The sequence below is a fragment of the Acanthopagrus latus genome, chromosome 15, assembly GCF_904848185.1.
Source record: "Acanthopagrus latus isolate v.2019 chromosome 15, fAcaLat1.1, whole genome shotgun sequence".
Lineage (NCBI taxonomy): Eukaryota > Metazoa > Chordata > Actinopteri > Spariformes > Sparidae > Acanthopagrus > Acanthopagrus latus.
Window position 1 is genome coordinate 18,721,438 of NC_051053.1, and position 21,649 is coordinate 18,743,086.

The window sequence follows — 21,649 nt, forward strand, 5'->3', positions numbered from 1 at the left end:
CAGAGCAGGGGAATGCACACACACTGGCGTGCACGCATGCATGCCGGCGCGCGCACGCCCCCACCGTGCATGCACGCACACACGCATGAGCTATCCATCAACGTCCTCCTCCCACTCCCCTCCGTCTCTCTCTCGCTCTCCCTCGTCACTCCCCCTCAGCCATTCCACTATTTGAGAGTAATTTCATGTGCCAGCGTGGTGCATAATACACTTTTAATGGACAACTAATTCTCTGCCATTACTTCGTCAACATGATTACGGGATCTGCCGCTCGCAATCCTGAGGAGTTGGGCCCAGGCTTTTTAAATATACACAAGACATTAATGTCTCTCTATTCAGCTTTACATCAGGGGATGTCAGCCATTTACATAATGCTGCCATTGAGGTCTGTGACAGCCTCTCTCTCTTTCTCTCTCTTTCTCTCTCACTCTCTCGCTTGCCCCGGCTCTATTTTTCGACATGATTTCTTTCCACAAAGGGCCTCAGAGCACTGCCTTTTCCCTTCTGCCGCTCTCTCTCTCTTCTCTCCGATGAATGCTTGCACTTTCCACCAATGTCATGGAATAGAGGGGAAGAGAGAGAGAGAGGGAGAAAGAGGGAGAGAGAGGGGAGTAAGGATTAGGCGAGGTTGGTTTTTCTAAAGGGGTATGAATGGGGAAAGTTGCCTTTCCATCACCTGTACAAAGACAGGATATCAGAGAATAAAAAGGGATGAGTGTATAATTTGACCACTTAAACGACTAGTTCATTAGGCCTGTCAGGATAGCACTTCTCTGCCTGTCGGGAGGCACGGCAGATATGCAAATCTGTTCTCCGTGGAAGTCTCCGTTCTGCTCTTGCTTTCTGGTTTTTGGAAGAAAAACATAGTAAAGCAAATTAGAGCTTTAAACCCTTTTGCGGTGCAGACATGTTTGCATTCATACATTTTTAATATGGGATTAATCAGATTTGATGATGATAGCTCAGCCAAGGGAACATCAACTTAGTGGACGAAAAGGTTAAAAATCAGATTTTTCGGTCCTGTGAATGAAAGCAGAGTGCTGAGGGGTGTCTGCAGTCAGGTGCAATCTTTTCGTGAAAGGCAGGTTAATTGAGAGGAAATTCTGATTTACAGCAATGCAGCAAAATAACTTTTGAGACAGATTTGAAGAGAAAAGCTGCTTTAAAATCCATATTGAAAAAAATGAAAACATTAAAACAGCAAGAGCCGACAAAACGCTAGGAGGGGTGATAACACAATACACACACATACACAAACACAGCGCACTGATGACAAAGGAAACATATTCTGTGTGATGGCAGGAAGTTCAGCCCGCGTCTGAAGTCCAACACTGAACATAATAAATGCCTCCATCCGGTTTCGGGTACCTTTTAGCCTCGGCGCAGAGCCTCGCGTGCGGTGTTTGTACAGTGGGGTCTCCAGCTAAATCAAAGCCACCGAGGTTGTTATTGTCTCCGCAGGGACATTTCCTATTGAGCTCTGTTTGATGTATGAGAGCGGGCTACTATTGGCCACAAGGGCCAAATACAGGAAGTTGTCTTTCATGTTGTCGGACGCCATTTTGTCAGGTCAAGGCTGGTTTATGAGTCTCTCAGGAGCAGTGAGAGTTGAACAGAATTGTGTTACTGTATGCCACCCAGAGACGAGAGCCGGTTTAAAGGGTGGGTTTGAAAATGTTTTTCGTCATTTTGCGTTCCTCACAGTGGTAACCTCAAAATCTTGGCAAGTGTAACTGTCAAAATGCCAGTCAAAAATAGCTCATCGGCTAAAAACAAGACACAGTCACCTGGAAAGATAAATTGGACCTCTCACTTGTTCCATTCCATTGATTTGGGTTTTGCTAAACAGCTGTATTTGGTAAATTAAATACAGGCAGACAGGTTATATTGAAATTAAATTTGGCAACAAAAACAAATAATAATTGTATACATGCAATAAAAAAAAGTAGTAGAGATTCCAAGCTACGCACCGCTATCGACCAAAGTATCATGTAACTTGTTTTCCGGTGTATACAATGCATACTTGACATGGACAGGGCAGCTCTTTGACCAAAAGTGATGGAACCGTATGAGAATGTTGGAGCTGGCACTGTACTCGGAGCAGTAATTGCCTCTAATGGAAAGACATATAATAGCAAGAGAGTAGGAAGGCCATATACCAGCTTAAGATTGAGAGTACTTTTCTTTAGAAAATGGATGAAAAAGCCTCAGCAAAAGACTGTGTGTGTGTGTGTGTGTGTGTGTGAGTGTGAGTGTGATGCACAGTTGGAGGTACTGCATTGACTACCATAAGGTGGGTAACAGGTGTGTGTCCAGATGTCCAAAGAGCTCTGTTTGTATGTGTGTGTGTGTGCATGTGTGTGGTAGTAATGGACTGGTATGGTCTGTAATTTGCCTCTACTGCCACCATTAAAGGCAGTGCTGTACTCACTATGGAGGCACGCACGAGGACACGTGCACACCCACCCACACACACACACACACCTTCAGTTAGCCGCCTTTGTCGACAGAGAAGAAAACATACATGCAGCACAGAAACAAGACTATGAGTCCATAGTGATGCTAGCAGCTCCATGAGGCTGCACTGAGACTGGACTTTGAGGTATAATATCTTAACTCAGGTCGATTGCTATGAAATTTGATACAAATAAAAAAGTGATTTGGTGCAGCCGGGCCTGATGAAGACTGTGAGTCAAAATGCATAGGTGTAACAAAAGTGTGTACCAATTTACTCATCAGGTAAAATGAGATACAGGATGGGTATGGGTATTTTGAATAGGTTTTCAGTTAACTGTCTCGTAAAAGGTCTGTGGTTAGCGCAGGCTAAAATATTTTCATGTCTTTAAAAAGGTGGTTGCTAACAAGTGGCTTAACGAGACATCAGAGGTTGTCGGTGATTTTAAACATCTCATCTACTGACTAGTCCGTCTTTACATGCAGGATTTAGTTGCAAACAATTCTGACTAACTTTCCAGCTTGTAGACTGATCAATTCATAGAAAACGTGTGGCGAAGTAAGAAGCTTATTTGGGGCACGGTGATGTTGAAGTCATGACGAGGGAACCAGGGCAATGCTTATCCCCAGGTTAGCCTACAAAAGTTCTTCATCCCTGCAGCTCTCTGTGTGTCCGTGAACAATTTCATCGCAATCCATCCAGTTTTTGTCAAGATATTTCAGTCTGGTCTAAACCCAATTGACCAAACAACTTGCCAACATGTCCATCCTTAAAACCTAACCACTGGTGTAGCTCAAATAGTGAAAACTGACAATGATTGTGACTTGTGCTCTGTGCTTCCTTGCTGTTAAAACTCAAATAAAGACTGATCCAGGTTATAGTACATTGTGAAAACAATCCCTTGATCCCGTGCTTACTCAATCTACGACTTAATTATAGGTAACAGCTTATTAAAAAAAATTAAGTCATTTAAATCCATTTGAAAACGTGTGAAATAACGACATTCTGTGAGTGACTCTTTATCCCTCCACTACAAAAGTAAAGCTTCTGAATAATCATAAAAAAGTGACACTTGCGGCACTTTTCAGTGGCACCCATGTGAAATACTAATTGATATAAACATTCCATCTCACAAAATGAATTTTATAATGTGACTGCTCATATAATATTGTTTTGACTTTGAATGCTCAGCGTCGGCGTCTCAGAGTCGGAGACAGTGACAGGTAAAAACACATGCTATATATGATTACAGACATTTCAATGAATAGCTGAACAGTGCCATTAGAGAGGTGAGGGGTGCAGAGCTATGCAGATCACAGAGCAATAGAAAGATGATATTGCTGTTACCAAGTGTTGACACATGAGATTGCATTTACATTTTCATCCAATGGAAACCTAAACACGGACTGTTGTTTGTCAGAGTTAGCCACAAGATGTGAATACCAAAACGGTAATCAATATGTAGAATAATAACTTTTGTGAAATTGCATTGTAAAAACATGAAAAAAACTCTTAACGTCTCACCCCTTCTTTACTCGCCCCATCTCATCTCTCTTTGTCTCTCCTTTCTCTCCTCCCAAGGCCCTTTTTCGCTGCTGACTCTCATCCTTCACTTCCTCCCGCTTTTCATCCAACCCGCTCTCACTCTCTGGCGCCTGAATAGGTTGTCGGCGAGAGACTTCTCTGTGTTTGTGTTTCGTGTTGTCAATGGCAATGGCGTTATCAATTAGTGCAGCAGTGGGAGCCCAATTAACAGCATCAAACAGCTAATTAATAGAGCTGTGTGAGTTAGTAGCGCACAACAGCACGCTGCATGACTCTAAGCTAGCGCAGCCACGTTGTAGCATGAGCACACTGCAGGGGAGACGGGGCTGTACGGTAGCGTATAGTCTTCTGCGCGCACGCCGATCGCACATAAACGTGCACGTATAGATACATGCACTGTGCGTGCACATTTACAAAGGCAAATGTGCCAGTTTATCTAGAAACAATAAACACAAATCTGCAAGAGAATACACCCACAGATATTGAAACCGAACGATGACAACGAGTGATGGATTAGAGACCTAAACAGGACAACACTTTCCCTTGTTTTGTTAATAATATAAGGAGGAGGTCGAACGACACAGCACAGCTACAGTGATCACAAAAAATTAGGAGGCTTAATTAACAAGTGAAATCAGTTTCTCAGTACCATAGGATTGTCTTGTATAAACTATATTGTGCTGATCCTGTGACAGAAACAAAGAGGTTTGCTGTCTCTTCTTCCTGTCCTGGCCGCCATGCACCCTTCATTTCCACTATTATTACGAATATTACGATGCTCAAAATTTCATACAGTACAGTGATGTCATGTTCGCAGCGTGTACCGACTGGATGTTCTTAACTACACCTGATAATTAGCATTTTCCAAATCAAGACTTGTGGGACATGCCGGTATTATTCTTGTTTTAGGAGCATTCACAGCATATTTGGGATATGCGTCTCAATTGGGGTTTATACAGCAGTTGCAGAGAGGGTACAACCTGACTGCAGTTTAAAAAGGAAGTAAATGTATGTAGCTGTATGTAAACAGGAATATAAGTGGAACAATCATTTTTGTTCACCGTGTGAACAGCTTAGCTTAACTAAAATGTGTTATATTGGTTATTATCCTGTCCATTTTGGTAAATGATGAGTTTGGGCAGCTAAACAAACAAACACACAAAAAAAACATTAAAATCATTACAGCTAAAACAATTATTCAACTAACATAACTAATTGGGAACTATTTTAATAATTGATTCATCATTAAAGTTTTTGTCTTCAGGTTTTGGGTGAATCAAAAGAAGCAAAGTGAAATGCACAGTGTGCAATTACTGCCGCTATGGGGGTCTGTCAATCAAAGGCAAGGTAATGCATTTAAAGTTTATTCACATTAAGTTTATACTTGTTCACAGACCGCCTTCCTTAAGTTAAGTAAACCGAGTCTGGGTTTGAGCAGTATAGGAAACAATAATGTGTTTGGAATGAAGTTCACGACACAACAGAACTTTTACACATCTAAAAGCAAAAATGTGACAAATTACATCCATAAAACGTCAAGCTTGGCAACTGGGAAATCGCGACAACCACCCAAAAAGAGTATTCAACAGACCAAACAATCAATAACTGGTAATCAAACTTGAGTGGGACAAGTGTGCATTTGTGTCGGATGACATAAGTGGGAAGAGTCGGCCCTATCAGGGCTCGTTGGCACAGCAGAGGTGCGGAGGAACCAGGCCAGCAACTGCAATAAGTAAAGTGCTCAGCTTTTGCCTCTACAGCTGGGCACTTGTTTGAATCAGCTGGCACCGAAGGGCACCGACTGCACTACAGATAAATGGCTCACTCACCTGCATGGCTGGGATCCAGGTGAGACTGGGTTTTACCACTCAGAGAGGATGTGCACAGGTAATCACAGATATGATACGATACACACGGGCAAACCGAGCAAAGACAATGAGGAAAGGAAAGAAATACAGTGTATGCACATGCAGGGCGACAATAAGCTGGCTTTTCTGAATCGTGCCAATATTTTGGGGGCTTCCAATATTTTCAGCACACACTTAGCTCAATCCATTGGAGCCAATAACAAAAAAAAGAGAACTCAAGGCTAGTAGGCTCTCGACAGATGACAGTCTGCCAGGGCCAAAGGCTAGAATCGAGCTGGAGCGAGAGGATGCTCCTTCTGCAGGATAAACCCCGGCCGTAACCCTGAAGCTCAGAGTCTAAACCCATTGGGTGGAGAAGTGGCTGCAATTATGGCGAGTGGTGGGGGCAAACACACAAACACACACACACACACACACACACAGTTTTACAGGCAAAGACAACTAAGATTTAATTAGAAAACTATATTAAGTATGCCACCTCCTTTACTCTCATTACTTAAAGTTCAACATTCACTATTTAAGAAATGCTCTCTCTCTTTCTCCCTCTCTCTCTCTTACACACAGACACATGTCTCTCTCTCTCTCTCTCTCTCTCTCTCACACACACACACACACACACACACACACACACACACACACACACACACACACACACACACACACACACACACACACACACACACACACACACACACACTCTCTCAATCATTCAGTCAGTCAGTCAGTCAGTCACTCACACGAGGCTGTGGTTATGGCTTAGGGAACACTCCAGCTCCATTCAATCAAACTGAGTACTCGGACTGAATCAGCTAAAGGTTAATTGCACCGACGTCCTTGTGCACATATGGACGGGAAAATGCGTGTGTGTACGTGCAAGTGTGTGTTTGTGAGGATGAGTGTATCTGCCGAAAACCCTTACCCAACCGCCGTATTGAAGCAAAATGCCTTTTTGTTGCAGAAGGATTAGTGTGGACATAATCTATGTACATTTCCCCCCGAAGGAGGCAGACAAGTGGCTGCTGAAGTATTTACCTCCCCCCAGACGGAACGGACAGAAAATTGTTTGGAACAGGTGCATGCCACCCTGAAGCTGACAGGAAAGATGTTAAAATGTTGATTGATTTAATACTGTTAAACTAACATTCTTCTGATTTTTGTTTAATCTGATTTCCGATTTCATTCATTTCCAAATTTAAGTCTGTAGAAGAACATTTTACTTTGGGGAAAAAAATGACAAAAGAAAACTATGTGTTGAAACTAAAGTGTGTCAGATTTCTGTGGTTCCTTCACCCAGAAAAGGGCTGCAAGATAAATCTGAAGGGTCACAAATGTGATAAAGTAAATCTGCCCAGTCGCTGGGATAAAATGTTAGCAGTTAACATTTCCACCACAGATTCGTCCAAGTTTGTATGTGGCAATTCGGCATTTGTAACCATGACACCACTGGAAATTTTAGAAAGTAAGTAGAAAGTACAACTCGAGACAATTTCCAACCCTGTTTGTGGAAACTAAAACTAAATACTTTTCACGGGAAGCTGGGCCACCTCCAACCATGTTTGTGACAACAGAACTGGGTGTTTTTATTAAGAACTCTGGACATTTCCAGCTGGTTTGTGGCATTTTCAGCCATACCATGATGTTTTCCTAACCCTAACCAAGTGTGTTTTGTGCCTAAACCTAATCAGAGCATAAGCACAGCATTGTGGCATGAGGGAAACAGAAAATTGAACCATAAGAAATTCAAAGTTGCAACATGAAGAAATGTAAAGTTTTCACTTTTCTGTGTTTTTGCAGAAAGGTACTTAGCTTACAATCCAATTTATTCAGTCAATCCAGTGAGAGTAAATCAAACAAAATTACACTTCCATGCAAAATGATCGTGCCTTTTTCTGAGGACCCTAAATCTCCCTGTTTTCTCCTGAAATAGATCATAGTTTTACCTCTTCAATCCTCTGCAGAATTATGTACATGAAACAATTTTTTCATACAGATCGCTAAACTCATTACACCGAGAGAAGTGGACATCACTACAAACCAAAACGCTCGGACACAGCTGGTCCATGGCGAAGTAAGTGATTTCAAAAGGATGCTTGTCAGGTCTCCATTGAATGACAGACAAAACAGGGTTTTGTGAGATATCTAACTGATTTCATCACTGGATAAGTTAGCAGTAATTTGGCGTTACATCCGCATGCACTCAAACCCAGGTTTGTATATGCATGTGGTTGAATTTGTTCTGAAGCTGTATTTTGCCATTCTGGTCTGGGGGCCCAAGAGTCACTGGCAGAGTGCCGGGCTGCGGCCTTGTTGACCTTCAAAGCAGAGACGAGGGCCCTCTCCATCCCGCCAGCACCACTTGTGGCAGGAAGAGAGGCTTGTTGACTGGCCCCTAATGGCCCCCTGGCCCACGGGAACATGGGTCAGCAGGTTAGAGCTGTTGCCCGGGTGACCACAGGCACACAGGCCGAAGAGAAGAGGGGGGCGGGAGGGTGGAGGAGAGAAAATAGATGGTGGAGAGGACAAGGTGAGGAGGCAGACAGACAGATGGGTACACGGGAAGATAATGAATCATAAATGAAGGCTGAGAAAGATCTGCAGTATCACACAGACTGGCGCCATTCATACCGAAAGTGCGCCGTCTCAATTTTCATTACAGACTAGTTTTCTTTAAACCAACAGGACTGGTCTCTAAAAAGTGAACAACACCACGTAAGCTATATTGCGATGGAGTACATCCAGTAAACAGTATTACTGAAACCCCTATATAAACATGCTAACAAATGTTAAGTAGCTATTGGTAGTGGAACCAGTTGCACGATGATGATGGTTCAGCAGCAGAGAGACTCTTGGCATTCAGACAGAGAATCATATCGAGGCAGTTGGGCTGATCGGCAACTCCGGGTTCATGCCGTCAAGTATTTTGCTCTTGGCTTGGGTGAGGACAGGATTCAAGGGCGCTTTAAAGGTTCTGTGGGCGTGAAAAGTTTTCTGATATAACTTCCTGTGTCTATGGCTGTAAGGTGATGGCCTCAGTGAGGGTGGCCACAGCGGTTTATCCTGAGCAAATACAAGGTAGGCATAACACCGGGGTCAACCTGCCAAGAATCTGATCTCTGCCTGGGTGACAGTAAGGCAGCTTAAAGGTTAGACAGGTCATGGCTAGGGAACGGTGTCTTCTGTCATGGAGACCAGTAGATTTGTAGCCTGATACCCACTGACTAAGGGCTGAGAAATAGTTGAAAGCATAATTTAACATTGAGATAATGGATTCAATCTATGCTTTAATTTGTAAATTATCTTCAAAATGTGCATTAAAATTTTCTCACCAAATATTTTTGTTTTTTTAATCAATTATCCATATCTTATTAAAAGACCAACACATCTGACTACTCGTTTTCTGATGCTGGTCATCTCACTCATTTAATGTTGAGACTTGGTGGCTCGCTGACAAAGCCGTTTCCCACACTGATTGATGGCCCCGCTGATTAACTGACTGACAAAGTCATGGACAGACAATAGCACAGAGAGGAGCTGCCTGTATGCGGAGAGGCAGGTGTTAATTCAACGCGGCTCCCGCGGTGGCTGATGTCGGCCCTCTGCCATTAAAAAGTCGGGTAAACACTGCCTCGAGAGACTGTCAACATTTATGGGAAGGACTCTCAACCAACACAAACCACTTGTGTCGGTCTATATGTCTCGCCGTCTGCTTTCCTTCTCCCTCTCGCCGTGAAACTCGCTTCCACAGGGGCCTGACCTAATCAGCGATAAGTTGAGTGCTTTCGTCAACAGCACAGCCCCCTTAATTAGCAGCCCATTGCTATAAGCTCATGTGTAAGCATCACTGTACTGTGTGAGTGTGCGTCTGTGTGTGTGTGTGTGTGTGTGTGTGTGTGTGTGTGTGTGTGTGTGTGTGTGTGTGTGTGAGTTGACCTCGGCTCGCTGCAGTCAGTCAGTGAACTTAGCGTCCTGCATATCCAGATGGAGAGGTTTAATGGGCATTAGAGACGGAGGGACTGAACAGGTAAACAGGGATAAATGCAAGCAGCCTATAGAGCCAGGAGAGAACAGATGAACGTCAGCACGCAATTGATTTTGTGTGTTTATGTCTCGTGAATGTGTCTACGAGCAATTATTTATTTATTTATTTTTTTAAGGGAAACACAATAATAGACACACGTTTCCCACTCTGTATCCCATTCAACCCTGCTCCAGGTGACTATTAATGCCACAGAATTCCACCTCCACATATTTCTCAATTCCTTCTCCTGTAATGGAAAACATTATTGTCATCAAGGCCAGCATCAGGTGCGCGTACGGAGGAGGAGGATTGCAAATGTGAATGTGGTGTGTGTGTGTGTGTGTGTGTGTGTGTGTGTGTGTGTGTGTGTGTGTGTGTGTGCACGTGCGGGAGGTGGGGGTAGCTCCCACTCCGCCATGTCAACTTATACTCGATGGCTTTCTAAATTTAAAAAAAAAAAAAAAAAAATGCTCTCAGGGAGTTTGCTGCATTCCACTTCATGAGCACAAACAAACGGACCAAAAAGCCATTCTGGAGGGAGAAGTGGGAGGGGGCGCAGGGTGGAGGGGTGGAGGCAGAAAAAGCCCCTTAAAAAACAGGGAGAGATAAAGAGGAGAGGAGGAGGAGGAGGAGGAGGAGGAGGAGGAGAGGAAAAGGAAGCAGGAAGGCAAGCAGACGGAGCTGAAAAACCAAAGTGACTCCACTACCGATAATGAGCGGATCATTTAAAAAGCCCTCCTCAAATTGCCTTGAGGAGGAGAAGAGAGAGGAAAAGGCTTGAAAGGTTTTGAGAGATTTTGGGCGATGGATGAAGTGGTGCGGGGATGAGGGGGAGGAGGGGGGGTGGAGGGTGAGGAGGGGGTCAAAATGAGCATTGGTGGCCGTGTAAACATGCGAGATGCACACACTGTACGCTCGCACACGCAGCGGACACGCCGGAACACAAGAACTGATGGTGCAGGTCAGTCAAACAGTCCCGTGGAGCTGACCACCTGAGCCCACCTGGCACACACCATGTGCATCTCATTGAGTGTGAGGGGAAAAGTGTGTGTGCGTGCCCAAATGTACTATCAGCACAGGCTTTGGCAAATGTAATGAATATTGAGAAAGAGAAAAGAAAATGACAAAAAGGCTAAAAAAAACTAAATTTCTTCTGGGTTAATTTTCAGGTCATCAAAGTGGATTCTCTACTACTTAACTTAGAAAATATAAAACAATGGCATGGAAATCGTCAGTGTTGTGGAATGAAGGCAAATAAAATAAAATAAAAAGGCAGAACAAAAACAATCCATTTGGTGCAGATCAAATTAATTTTCTTCTTTCTTTGACCTTGTAGTTTTCAAAAACAAAAATTAAGACGTGTTTAGTGGTTCTTTTTTTGAGAGCTGCGTTAATTTTGGCACCAAAAGCATGCGAGTCATGTTTGGATATACAATTTGTAAGTGTTTGTGTTCGCTGTCAGTGGTGGTGTGCCGCCCAAGGCCTTGGAGATGACTGTAATGCAAAAAAAGCAATTTGAGGAGGAATTTTGTATTTGTGTGCGTGTTTGTATGTCGGAGCTGTTGGAGAGTTGCTGTGCCTTAAATATATACACTGCATAGTGTGGGGGGAGATTCACTGTGTCAACAGGATGTTCACCTGTTTGTGTGAGGGCAGGATGTGAACCATAAATATTGTTTCTTTAACTGTATTTTTATGCACATTTTTAAGTATCACATTCAAAACAATTTTGATTTTGTTTTTTTGCCCGTAGAGTTGATGCGTTTGGTGGGAGATGGAAACACCTTTTCCGAATCATTTCATGATGACCGATCAGCCGTTTACGCTCTGACAGGGATGTAATTATTGTTTTCCGTGTTGATTTACACCGATTGAGGTTTGATAACTGTATCAGCCTCTCCGTCTACAATGGTTTTCAGCAGTAGGCAAGTGATTCAAGATGAAGCTGACTTTACTGGAAGTAAAATTAAAAGGCAAAGATGTCCATATTTTCTCAAGCAAACTAACTTGACTTTACTTCGGTGCCCAGTGAAACATTTGATTTATTTAGTTTCTGTGTCATAAGTTTGGATTTGAGTGGGTTTGCTCGGTGTCCTCTGTGCTTTGTCTAGTAGACTGGTGGTGCATCACATCAACCACAGCCAGTGAGGAATTTACAGGTATGTCTATTCTGGATAAAAATCTGTTTTTCACTGGCTACTTTTCTCCAACTGTTGTCCCTCATCTCGTTTACCGTCTGCGCGTCTGACTCGAATCACAAAGAGCTGCAGAATACACCCGTTTGATTGGCTGAGAAGCATCATCTGAGTGATTTACAAGGCATACAATTGGTCTGTGAGTTTCCTGGGCTGCTACTGCTGTAAATGCCAGAAAAGCTGCGCCTGTTAAAACAGAAATCCCTCTGTTCAGATGTAATAATTCTATAAGGTCTAATAGGTCAGGGTCTGGAAGAGGACAGCATCTGGGTCCAGATCACCTCAAATCCCAAACTAGTTTTCAGGCTGTGCTTCTGCTTATCTTGCTGAACATACTCCTAATAATCGCAGATAAAAAGAGGTTTTTTTAACATGTACTTGTATTTTACTACGACCAAGAGAGCATGGTGTACCAAAACTTAAAGCTGCATACTCTGAGTCTGCGGGCTCCTTCAACTCTATTAAGATTTCAAGTGTCTTTCAGCTTACTGTTTTGGTTTTACGGCCCACCACTTCATTGTTCTGGTCCAATAAAATGGCAGCTTTTCAGCGACACAGCTCTGATAAACTCACCGTACGGTACCCAGCACTAACAGCAGACAGACAAAGTTAACTAGCTTGTGAACACAGTGGAGAAGTTATCTGATGAACAGCCAGAAATTTATCCCAGGAGTTGGTGGAGACCAAAATAGAGTTAAATGAAGACTGAGTACTGGACTTAAATCAGACACAGTCAGACACGTGACTTCAAATGAATACAAGTGTGTTGTCTGGATGTGTCAATGGACAAGGTTTTTAACACAAAACGGATCATCTTCATACAATACAGTGAAGAAATGCCAATTAATAAAAAAGTTAAAATTAATTAAATCTATGTTTTGATTGCTTATTATTGACCTGATATTAGGTCAGGGAAAGGTTGGAAAACAAATTGAATACGTTGTCTGTAACAAACTAACATTTTTTCTGACATGTTCGAGACCAACATTTTTGCATCTTCGCAGGTTCCCCCAAAACACATGTGGTGTTGCAGATTAGTTGCATATTCACGTGATATCTAGGAGACAGTGCAAATTCCAAATACAGGTAAGTTGCAGGTGAGAGCAGAACTTAACGGGGAGCTCTGTAATAACTCGCACAGCATTCATTTGCATGAAGGCTGCTGACTCAAATGTTTGAATCTCCTCCATGTTAACAACACTTTTGTCATCCTTATCATCCACCCCTCAGTTCTTTCCCTCGCTCCCTCCGTCCCCTTCATCCTCCTCCCTGTGCTCGCCTCTCTCCCCCTCTCCTCCCTTCCTTCCCTCTCCATCTTGACACAGTGCACTGAGCCTAATCGTGGATAATTGGGTGGGAGGGGCAGTGGGCCGGCCCTGCCTTTGTGTGCAAAGGGCAAGTGGTCAAGTTAATGGGGCCCTTGTGTCGAGCCGGGAGCACTCTGTCTCTCTCTTTTTCTCTGTTCGATCACTCACTTGGCCAGTCAATCTCAGTCTCTCAGTCAGCCCTCTCTTTTCTTTCACGGCCGAAGCTTTTCCCCACTGTTTCGATCTACCTTCACCTCATTTCCAGCTGTCTCACTTCCCCCCTTTCCATCCAGCCATTCAGTTTGTCTTGTGCCATTTCTGCTCTCCTCCTCGGCCTTCTTGTCTTTTTCAGCCTCCCTCTCTCTCTCTCTGTCTGTCTTTCTCTCTGCCTCTGTCTGCAGGTTTTTCTATCTCTTCTCTCTGTCTCTCCAGCAGAGTGTTGGGGAGGAGAGAACAGACCTCTTTAAAATATCAAAAGACAGATCAGGAGGCCTCGCTGGTCCCTCCCGTTCTGCTAACTCTCCCTCCCTCCTTCTCACTGATAAACAGAAGAGTGAGCCTGCAGGATTAGCTGCTGTGTACTGCCTTCCCTCCCTCCTTTATCCCTCTCTCTTTTCTTCCTGTGGAGGGGTAGACTGTTGACTGGACTTGATATGTGTGTGTGTGTGTGTGTGTGTGTGTGTGTGTGTGTGTGTGTGTGTGTGTGTGTGTGTGTGTGTTAGTGTGTATGTGTGTGTCTCTGTGTGTGTGTTACCTTGTCTGGCACCAGCTTAGCCTGCAGGAGGCCATTGTGTTTGAAACGCAGGCCACCGCCGATCAGGGCCTGAAGGAAACTTTATTGCATCTGTGGACATTTATAACCAGAGTTTTATTACTGGAACACACACGTTTTCTTTGTTGTTGTTTTCTTCACAAGCAGCTTTGCCAACCTGATCCCCATGAAGAGAGATATATTCATCATCACACAAAAAATCTCAAATTCCCAGACAGTAGTCAGGAAAAAAAATGTGTTTATTAAATAAAGATTAAATAATTTTAAAATATGAAAACATTGTATTAATGAAATATTGCTGTAACTTTATCTTGTAAATACTGATTTTTAAAAAGTCCCAGAGTTCCAACATTTCTTCAAGAAAATGTTTTTATTTTCATTCATTCACAAAAAGAATCACCCACCCGTAACCTGAAAATACAACAATAAACCCACTGATTATAGTGAAGCAGAAGGAAAGTGAAAACTGAACAGACAGAATCACTACATGAGGCCATGTCGACACAAAAGCAGATACATCAAAAATCAAACTGAAGTATACAGATTTTTATATTTCTTGTGTCAAAACCCAAAATAATATTACAAAAACAGTTATTTCTATCAGCTCATGCACAGATCACATGACAGTTGTTCATCAATATTTTTAAAAGCGCTGCACGAGCAACTTTGTTTTGACCCAAACTGGATTTTTTAAAAAATGTTTTGCTTTTGGAAAATGTTTGTTTTGGGGGTTGAAATTACAGGAAAAAAACAGAACATAAGAAAATCAAAAACTGAGAAAAATTGATCCAATTTGTGCAACTGGTCTGGATTAGTGTTGACATGACCTACAATGCAATTCTAAGAATTATGTTTGATAATCAAAATAATAACCCAGCTGAGACATTCCAGAACACAGTGACATAAATCTTACAGTAGAGCAATCCTGTACGACGTTTGCCCAAGGTGATTCTCAGCTAGAACCAGGGTTTCTGTTAAAATAAAATAAAAAAAATGGCGCTGGGTCACATGTTCACAAATACTACTGATGCCCTCAATCACAAACCCAAAGAATCTGTATTAAGACTCCAAAATCGACTATCTTCCCCCGGTATCACTTGTTTAAAATTTAGTACTATTTCATGTGCTTAGTGGGAATCATTCTCACCCGATGTTATGATCAGAAAGATTAAAATATGTTGGACAACAGATCAGGTAACAGAAACCCCGGCAGCATCACAGCTCTGTGTGTCTTTTTGGTCACAGCTGTCGGATTTCTCACCATAAATATTAATAGTAAGCAATCCAAAATAAAGAGCACATGAGCCTCTCTGAACAGCACTGACGATGAGTGGTTCCTTGACTGTCACAGTGAGAAGTGGTAAGTGTCCAAGCGTACAGCACTAATATCACAACAAGAAGTGACGACATCACTTGTGAAAAACATCACAGCAGATCGCGGGTGCACCGGGTGGAGACTTTTTTTTTTTTGCCACAGATAAAGGCAGAGATGTTGGAAGAAGCAGCCACGCAGTGCAGATGTCACAGTAAACAATGCATTGTTCGAATGACATCACTGTCACAGTGATGGCGACGTCACACTAGACAGCGATGGAGTCACAGTTCGGATGGTGTTTCTGTGTTAGCCGACGGATATCGAAGTTTTACGGCAAACTGCATTACAGATAAAAATGTAATTAAATACACTTCTAAACCTTTGCAATGCAATTTAAGTCCTCAAAGCATTGAGACCACTGATAAAACTGGCTTAATTTACTTTTTCTGAGTAGTTGCACACAGGGAACACCTCTTACTTCAGAAGTTGGATTATATTCTTCAACACGAGGAACGTGAACAGCAGCCGCCGAGAGATACTGCATAGCTTCTTGGCTGTTGTGTACAGCAATGGATCACAGTGAAATATGGAAACACCTCACAAGTGATAGGTACAAGTTTAGTGACCCACTGACACTTGGCGTTTCCTTAATACCACAAGAACAGCAGAACGGAGGGGAAAAGACCTGAGCGAAACACTTATCTGTGTTGATAGGAAAACGGAAAACAAGATGTACATTTTTTTTTTCTTTTTTACAGTTTAAAGCAAGTCCCCATTCACTTCAGCTGTTTAGGAACATGCTGCAACCCTGTTTTGCTGCAGCTCCAGCCAAGGAAGCAAGTAGATAATGACTGAATTTAAATTTTTTGGGTTGACTTATTCTTTAAACTTATTAATGGGCAGCTCCTGGAGTGAAATCAGACCCAGGATAAATGCAGGATTTCACCTGGTTTTAATCTCAGGTAATCTTTGCCCATGTGCTCTTATTAATGTGTAACTGTAATGTCGGGATCGATGCAGTAGTATCCCTTAATCCAAGACCAGTTCCTTCCACGGGAGACAATACAGCAACTTTAAGATTAACTTGACGTGAGATTTGTTGAGCAAGTGGAGACTGGGGGTACACACAGAAAAAACAAAATTAAAGAAAAAAATAGATAAAGAAAGCCTGCTCTGTATGGGATATCATACATGTTCTAATCTATTCCACAGTATTGGGGTCATTTGTTAGTAACTTGGAGTAGTAGGATTCATTATGCATTTAGTAGCTGCCACAAGATCTAAAAAATGTTAAGTAAATTGACGTAGGATTCACGCTGGTGATTTAAACAGACTCACCAGCACTTATTTTACTAACTATGTTCGAAATCCAGAGCCGTCAGTGCAGTTATGGAAGCAGAAACAATGGATCTATTCTACAATTACATCAGTGGCGACTTTTTTTTTTTTGTTTGTTAACAAATCAAGCAGCAGGCGTTTGAGGCGACCAGGAGGTCAAATTACCCTGTTCAAACACAGATTATAAAACCAAGGCTGTGTAAAATCAAATTACATCATGTGATATACAGTAGATTATTCGTTTCCATGGCGATGTGGCCGTGGAATACGCTAGCTTTTAGCTCCCGGGCAGAAACAACTGCTCCTTATTTCTGAAAGGGCTTCGACGTGTTAATGTACTATTGTAAGAAATGCACAAAAGAACTTATCATTAGTGACCTCTGGCTGGGATGAATGGGTTGTATTAGAAGAAATTAGAGAGGGGGAAGAAGGAAACGCACAGGAAACTGAGCTGCTCCACAGTCTGTAATAGTTAATGAATTAGAGCTGGCCTCCATGCTGGGGCCAGAAACACAGTGGCAGAGGTTAATACTGACTGGCTGAAGGGGGCTCACATACTCAGTAGGGCCGACTGAGGAAACGCTCATGAAGCCAACTGATTGAACAACAAGTGAAATGACAAAACAACTGACTGACTTTCATGGCTGGTATGATGACAGATTAACTCAGATTTTAGTGGGTTAGATAACCGAATACTGACTAGTTGCTGGACTGGTCAGCCAGATGACTGTTTGGCAATGTTGGTTCACTCTCTTGGATGGCTGATTAAAGCAGTGATTAAGTGTTAGGTCAACTGATTAAAGGGCTGAGTGTCTCGGAGACTTGACTGTAATTATTTGGCATGACAGATGGTTAAAAATACTCGGTTCAAAATGTATCCACCTGTTCTTTTCTTTCTTCTCACCCGCGCTGTTTTGGAAATTAGGTCGTTCCTCGTCAATACTTCAAACTACAAAACATGCACGCTCAGATACTGTCCGAAGCCATGCGCCGTCTGACGATGAATCCTCTCGGTGGCCAGCATCAGGTGTGAAAAATGTCTCGAGTATGACCACAAACTTGATTTGCTCCCTGTGCCACTAAACTTTAAGACAAACTCTACTCTATTTGTTTTTTTAATACTGCTCCTTCAGTGCAAGTTGTCCTCCTCTTGAGATCACTTGTGGATCTCGTCGATGACACGACTCCATGGCATCAATCTGTTTCAAACCGTATCGCGCTGTGCAGAGTGGAGGCCTCACTTGTTTTGGTTTACTGAGCGTGGCTGACAGATTGAGGTCCTTTGCTCAGGGTGATGAGGAGAGGGTAGTGGATGTTCTCATCATAGGCTTCTTTTCCCTCCCTCAGCATCTGGAAAGTGAAGAACATGAGAAAACATTTACGCAGGCAGAACGCCATTGACCTTATTTTAGTTTGGTAGAATATATCCTCTGATTCGATCAGTGTTTTGAACATTTTGGGGTCCTTTGTCGCAAGCCATCCACAATCTGCTATGGAAATTGAGGCAAAAATGCCACAAACACCCCTTATTGTTAATCTTTAATCATCAAATATTACTCTAATGTTCTTCTGAAAACTCCACTTACAAGTTGACAGATTAGCTCAAGATAATGTGTAATTACAGTATGTAATGGAGATAATGTTGAGGACGGGCTGCACACACTGCTGGATACACATTTAAAAAACTGAAACAAACAAGGACAAAAACAAATAATAAGGAAGGGAAAAGGGGTGGGGAGGACTTTAACTTTGCCCTTTATTCTTAACAAGTGGAGAAATAGTACCACTGCAGGACTCCACTGGTTTCAAAAAGAAGGCTGATTCTATCTAAGCTTACAAGAAAATGACGCTACGTCTCACTTGATTTATCACTTCAGTAAACAGTTTCCTAGTGAGTTTATGGTCTTGCTTACTAGTTTCAAGTCTTCTTTGACACAGCATGATGTTCATTTTGTAAGATATGGTCCCAAGTAGAGTGAAACAGATTATTAAGCAGGGGAAACTTTGAGGTATGGCTAGGACACATCACAGGTCGCTACCACGGCGTGTCCAATCAGGACATCTTCCCCAGCTCCAAACTCTTGTCCAAACAGTCAATTCTGTCTCCAAAAAATAAGGTGGCAACAGCCATGATGCCAAACTGAGATCTTTAAAAAAAAATAGTCCACTAGCAAACGGAGGACATCATTAAAAGTTGAGCCAGATTAAACATTTTATGGAATGATAAAGTCTTCATTTTGTCTGTTACAGTTGCTGATCAGTTTATTTGTCTTTTAATTATCTACCTGTTATATAAAAAGCCCTTTAAAGTCAACACTGTTGTGGCAGCCCCTCATGTCAGCACTGTAGTTTCACTGATATAAAAGGGGCTAATGTCCGCCCTAACAACCATCCGAATGAAGCTTCAAATACACCATTACTAGATTCCCGTCCTGTTCACTTAAAACATACGTATCTTAATAAAGCCGAATAAAGCAGTTTGTTCGGTGGTCGTGTTGAACAGAATCAGATAAGAACTACAACCCTTAACATCGTGGCCTAATTTGTTGGGGGAACAGCAGGCGGTCAGCAGTCGAGCTGGTAATGTAAGCGGGTTTGAGTTGGATGGATGAGCACTTGCGGAGCACCTAACACGCCGCTGACGGGAGTGAAATGTGGGTCAGTCTGGGTTTCTGTTTGTTGTGAGCAGACCTTTTCACACAGCTCTCTCTCCCCTACCCCGGTCTCGCCACACACATGTACACACACCACTCACAGACAATCACACACTCTCACATGAGCAGACCCACTAAACTCACTTTCATAAGTCTCTGATCATTTGGCCAGACGCTGAGCGAGCTGATTAGCTGGTGCATGCCCAAACTGCCAAGACCGCTTAAAAGGGCACCGAGTGGGCAGGACATGGACACCCCACAAAGCTGTGTGCGTGTGTTTGTGTGTGTGCATGTGTGTTTCTGAGAGTGAGAATGTTTGCTCACAGCTGGGACAAATAGTCAGTTAACAGACTGACAGACAGCAACTAGTCTGATATTCAATTAATCAGGATTTCTTTAGCAAAAATGCCAAACATTCGCCCATTCTTTCTTCTCAAATGCAGATAATTACATCACATTAAGGTTAATACATTTTGGCTTACTACTGCATAACAACACAATAAGAAACTGACATGTGTGTAGTTGTATATATGTGTACTGAAACAAGTGTTTGCCCTTACAACTTACAACCAAATGTAGTTAAATATGCAAGTCATTAGGACACTTCTGGTTTCATGTTTTAGACTGGATGGATCTGTCAATATTTCATGTAGTCAATCATTGTAACTCTCTGTGACCTCATTGGCATCGTACTTGACTCGTATCAAGTGTGTGAAAGTACTGACTATTAGCCACATTTTTTTTTTTTTTTATGTATATACATCCACAGGTCGTGGCAAGTGAAACAACATCCAGAAAATAGGGTGGGTTGTGTGATTTAAATGGCTACCTGTGGTCCTGCTGGCTCATCGCTAATCGCTCCTTTACCCACAGCTTGTCCTGAGGAAGCAAGAGATCTTTGCTTCTTCACCGTCTCTTCTTCTCAATTTCTTTCCTTTTTGTTGAATTTGAACAAACTGCTTCTCTCTCTCGCTCTCTCTCTCTCTCTGTCTCTCTTTCAATCGCTCCCTTTCTCCCCAAGTGCCCTTCATGTGTGTTATCTTCCTGTGGCCATCCCTCCAGGCACCAGCCTGGGGTTGAACCTGTGACCCCCAGAGAGAGAGAGAGAGAGAGAGAGAGAGAGAGAGAGAGAGAGAGAGAGAGAGAGAGAGAGAGAGAGAGAGAGAGAGAGAGAGAGAGAGAGAGCGAGAGAGAGAGAGAGAGAGAGAGAGAGAGAGAGAGAGAGAGAGAGAGAGAGCGAGCTGGCGGCCCAGGGGGTGGTTGGGCGTGGAGGGGCAGCTGCCTGCCCCCTTTGCTAAGCCTGCAATGGGGACCACAGCCAGCATTCACATTCAAATTCTACCAGGCGGAAGGAGCAAGGAAGCGATAGATGGAGGGATGGAGGGATCGAGAGGGGAGGGGGGGGCCTTAACACGGTGAGGGCTAAGAGCTCGCAGAGGTGAAAAGTTTAACAAGCAAAGCTGTTCCTCCTGATCGCAGGCTGCCTAATCAGCTTCATGGGTGGCTGGCTAAATCGGCTCTCAACCCGACCCCCCACCCCACCCTCCTCCTCAATCTTTTTTCCTTCTTCTTTTTTTCTCCTTTCCAAGGTGCAAGTCATTTATTTTATTGCCACTTTCGCCCCAGCCTCTGTCTCCCTCTCTCTCGTGCGCTCATTGTGCCACTCTATTTCCCTGCCTCCTTCTCTTCTTTCTCCCCCCCCCCCCCACTTATTCTTGCCCTGCTGGTGTAAACCGGAGAGAAACTGAACAAGGTGGAAAAAGAGAGGGGGGGGGGGGCTATGAGACAAGGGAGGGGCGGATGAACCGGATGTCTGGGGTCTCCCTCAGCAGGATTAGGAAACAGAGAATGAGGGATTGGGTGGATGGAGAGACGAGTAGAGGAAGGGATAGAAGGACAGGCTTGAGTAAATAGAGAAGTGGGTCGTGATGTAGGAAATGGGAAGATAGTGGGGAGCGGAGGGAGGGGGAGAGTAGAGAAGGGTGAAGGAAGATATGTCAGAGGAAAGGGGGGAGCAAGGCAGCTGAGGGGGGAGAGAAAAGCAAGTGAAAGGGGGGAGGCAGAAGGAAGGAGGCAGGGAAGAAAGTGTGAGTGCATGGACACAGTGGGGATACTATTTATGCATGTGAGAGAGACGGGGGGGATCTACACATGTGCACACACACTCCCTTGCGTGTGTGTG

General features: G+C 43.2%; 1 protein-coding gene across 2 annotated transcripts in view; it reads right to left on the minus strand.

Moving 5' to 3' along the window:
* Nucleotides 1-14,511: 14,511 nt before the first annotated feature.
* The window catches only part of camkmt (calmodulin-lysine N-methyltransferase), a 109,603-nt gene continuing 102,465 nt past the window's right edge, over nucleotides 14,512-21,649 (minus strand). For both annotated transcript variants that reach the window (XM_037124633.1, XM_037124634.1), the window contains exon 12: nucleotides 14,512-18,163. In XM_037124633.1, coding sequence (XP_036980528.1) covers nucleotides 18,065-18,163 — 99 coding nt within the window. In that variant the 3' untranslated portion in view covers nucleotides 14,512-18,064. The remainder of the gene's footprint in view (nucleotides 18,164-21,649) is intronic.